Source organism: Malurus melanocephalus, unplaced genomic scaffold (assembly GCF_030028575.1).
Source record: "Malurus melanocephalus ecotype Western Australia unplaced genomic scaffold, MMel_1.1 scaffold_339, whole genome shotgun sequence".
Taxonomy (NCBI): domain Eukaryota; kingdom Metazoa; phylum Chordata; class Aves; order Passeriformes; family Maluridae; genus Malurus; species Malurus melanocephalus.
This window is the reverse complement of record NW_026623571.1, coordinates 266,536-269,480: the sequence shown is the minus strand read 5'-3', so window position 1 is coordinate 269,480 and position 2,945 is coordinate 266,536. Positions and strand designations below refer to the sequence as shown.

At 43.4% G+C, this 2,945-nt stretch overlaps 1 protein-coding gene across 3 annotated transcripts in view; it reads right to left on the bottom strand.

Annotated features, from left to right (window-relative positions):
• Positions 1–2,717, bottom strand: part of SLC39A10 (solute carrier family 39 member 10) — an 82,564-nt gene extending 79,847 nt beyond the window's left edge. The window contains exon 1 of one of the 3 annotated variants that reach the window (XM_057378010.1): positions 2,574–2,717. In XM_057378010.1, the coding sequence (XP_057233993.1) occupies positions 2,574–2,615 (42 nt within the window). In that variant the 5' untranslated portion in view covers positions 2,616–2,717. Of the gene's footprint in view, positions 1–1,324; positions 1,547–2,573 lie in introns of those variants that run through there. The other 2 variants (XM_057378008.1, XM_057378013.1) reach the window with 2 other exon arrangements.
• Positions 2,718–2,945: the final 228 nt, after the last annotated feature.

Genomic DNA, 2,945 nt, shown 5'->3' with positions numbered 1-2,945 from the left:
TTTTTTTTTGTTTTTTTTTTTAAATTAAGGTACCAGCTATTGTAGCTGCTTTCACAGCAATCATCAGGAACCAATACCAACAAAGCTTTTGTCTTGCTGGAGATATGCAATAAGGAAACACAGGACTAAGATTTTCAAGGCATCCCTTTTCCTATAAAGACTAGAGTCAAAATGTCAGTTTAAACCAAACAAAAACCCCGCCCCCCCTTCTCCSCTCCCAACCTCCTCACCGCAAAACCCAAACCTTCTGAGACAGAAACAAAAGCCAGATGCCCCTGGAGTCTATCTGCTGTTTCTGGAGGTGGGTCAGCTGGACATTGCCTTAGTTCTGTTTCCAGTTARCTGATATTTTTAGGCTATTCCCACTTCTTGCCTACTATTTGCTGAAAAGAACATGAAGCTGCAGTAATATCTTATTGTCTAAGTCTCTTGAAGCCCCTCAAACCCTGACAGAAAAAAAATGAATCAATTGAGTTCTGTTCTATACCYTCATTTTGAGTTACAAGCTATCTTTTATGGTTTATTATGGTTATCTTTTATGGTTTATCATTGCATTACTAATATATAGCAAAAAAAAAAAAAAAATTATATGTTTTGCTTATATCCAATAGTTTTCCACTTGACTCAATGACCAGTCCTTAAGTAACACTTGCTTGCTTACAGGAATACGACTTCAAAACCCTGAGAGCGAGCAAGGGCCCAAACCCATCATTCCAGCCAAGTTTGCAATGCTGTGGGTAGCTCTGCTGCACCTCTGGTGAGGTTTGGCACAACTGGGCCTTCCAAGAAAAAGGCAGACAATGAATCAAAGCAGGTCCTCTGCAACAACCTTAACATTTTCAGAGCAAAAAGCAAATCATTGGCCTGGAAGCGCAGCTGCTGCAGTGGCAGAGCACACAGTGCTCAGTGTCAGCACCCTGCACACCTTTTCCTCAGCCTTTCCTCACTGTCAGCACCCTGCGCACCTTTTCCTCAGTGTCAGCACCCTGCACACCTTTTCCTCATCCCTTTCCTCAGTGACAGCACCCTGCACACCTTTTCCTCATCCCTTACTCAGTGTCAGCACCCTGCACACCTTTTCCTCATCCCTTACTCAGTGTCAGCACCCTGCACACCTTTTCCTCATCCCTTGCTCAGTGTCAGCACCCTGCACACCTTTTCCTCATCCTTTTCTCAGTGTCAGCACCCTGCACACCTTTTCCTCAGCCCTTGCTCAGTGTCAGCACCCTGCACACCTTTTCCTCAGCCCATACTCAGTGTCAGCACCCTGCACACCTTTTCCTCAGCCCGTGCTCCAAAAGCAGAGCAGTGCAGACACACTTACCTGGCTCTCCGTGGGTTACAGAGGTGTTTTAGCACGGGCTGGATCCCCTTTATACTCCAGGCCTTCCACTGCTCCCTGTTCCCAATGTTCAAGTAAAGGAGAACTGTTTATGCTACTGCACTGATAAAAATCACCTCAGAGGGGCCCAGAGCTGCCCTCATAGCTCATAAATTATATAGTTTTACTCTCTGCTTGGCACAGGCTTGAACCCTGTTATAATTTAGGTTAAAAGACAACACAAAGTTTCTGCCTTTTCAGAGCCCTTCGGCAGTTTTGCTGCAAACCACAGGGTCTGGTCAGGCCTCTACAGGTGTTCTTAATTAGGAGAGAATCCACGTCAGGTACAAGCCTTAAAGATATATGGCTTTTAAACACAAACCTTCCAAACTCAGCCCTATCACACCGGCATCTTCACTGAGTTATGCTTACAAAGAGCACAGATAAAATAGTGTTTAATCAGAGCTGCTGCTTCCCTTTGCAAGTGGCAGATAATGAAATAGCTATCCTGCAGTATGAAGGCATTGAGTTATCCTAATGTGAGTGCAGGGTTGATCCACCTTCCTGTCTTTGATTTGCTTTAAGACTTGGATTTAAAAAGTGCTTCTGTCCTTAGAGGTAAGAGTTGTGTACAAAAAAGCAGCGTGGAGATTTCTTGCAGAATGTGATTTTTTTGGGGGAAGAAATCACCTGGTCTCTTATCCACATTTTTCAAGAGAAGGCTGAACAACTTTAAGAAGTAAAGACTTCAGAAAGACGGTGTGAAATCATGCATGGAAATAAATATACAGCTGTGGCCTGGATGATCATTAATGATGTGCAACCTGTGAGGATGTATGGGAGTAACATTCTTCATTTTGAAAGAGTCAGAGGAAAAAAAAGGCACAAGCAATTATGCCACACAGTGCTATGAAATATATTAGACTCCTTCTTAATGCTGGAAAAAATGAGACAGGCTTATGAAAGCATTGTCGCTGTGATACCCCAAAGATTTGTCCAGAACAGGAGCCCTTGCCTTTCTGAGCACCAAATTTCCAGAGCAATCTAGCAGGGAGTCTATAATATAAAACAACTAGAAGCACTGGGACCACAGACATTTGTCTTTTCAAAGGTTATAAAGTGTTGTCAGTGGAGCATTTTCCTGCTCCCTGAATTATGAACAGCAGAGCTGTGCTGGGGATGAGTTGGTTGCACCTTAATTTTTGTTTGTTGAGGGAGTGAGGATCATTTATGGCCTGTGGAAATTCCCTACCAGGTTCTGCAGTGAGATTCCACTCCTGGGGGTTCTTGCCATGAACCACTCTGAATTTGTTGTGCTGTTTCAGGACTCTTCAGAGCACCAACTCCAGAACATAAACTTCAGGAAGATCTGAGGATTGAAGGGGCCAGGTCAGGATTCCACCTGTGCAAAAGAAACATAAACCTGTTACAAATGGCTCTAGGCCTATGCTGCTGTATTTTGGGTGCTGGTGTAGTACTTGGGACATCTCTGAAAGTTCAGGGATTACATAAGGCCTCTGTCTTTCCTAAATATTGGATTGTGTCATCTAATAAAATTTTGAGAATCATGGAGGAAGAGGGAATATTCATGCTCCTTTTGAACATAATTAATTGTTTTTTTCTG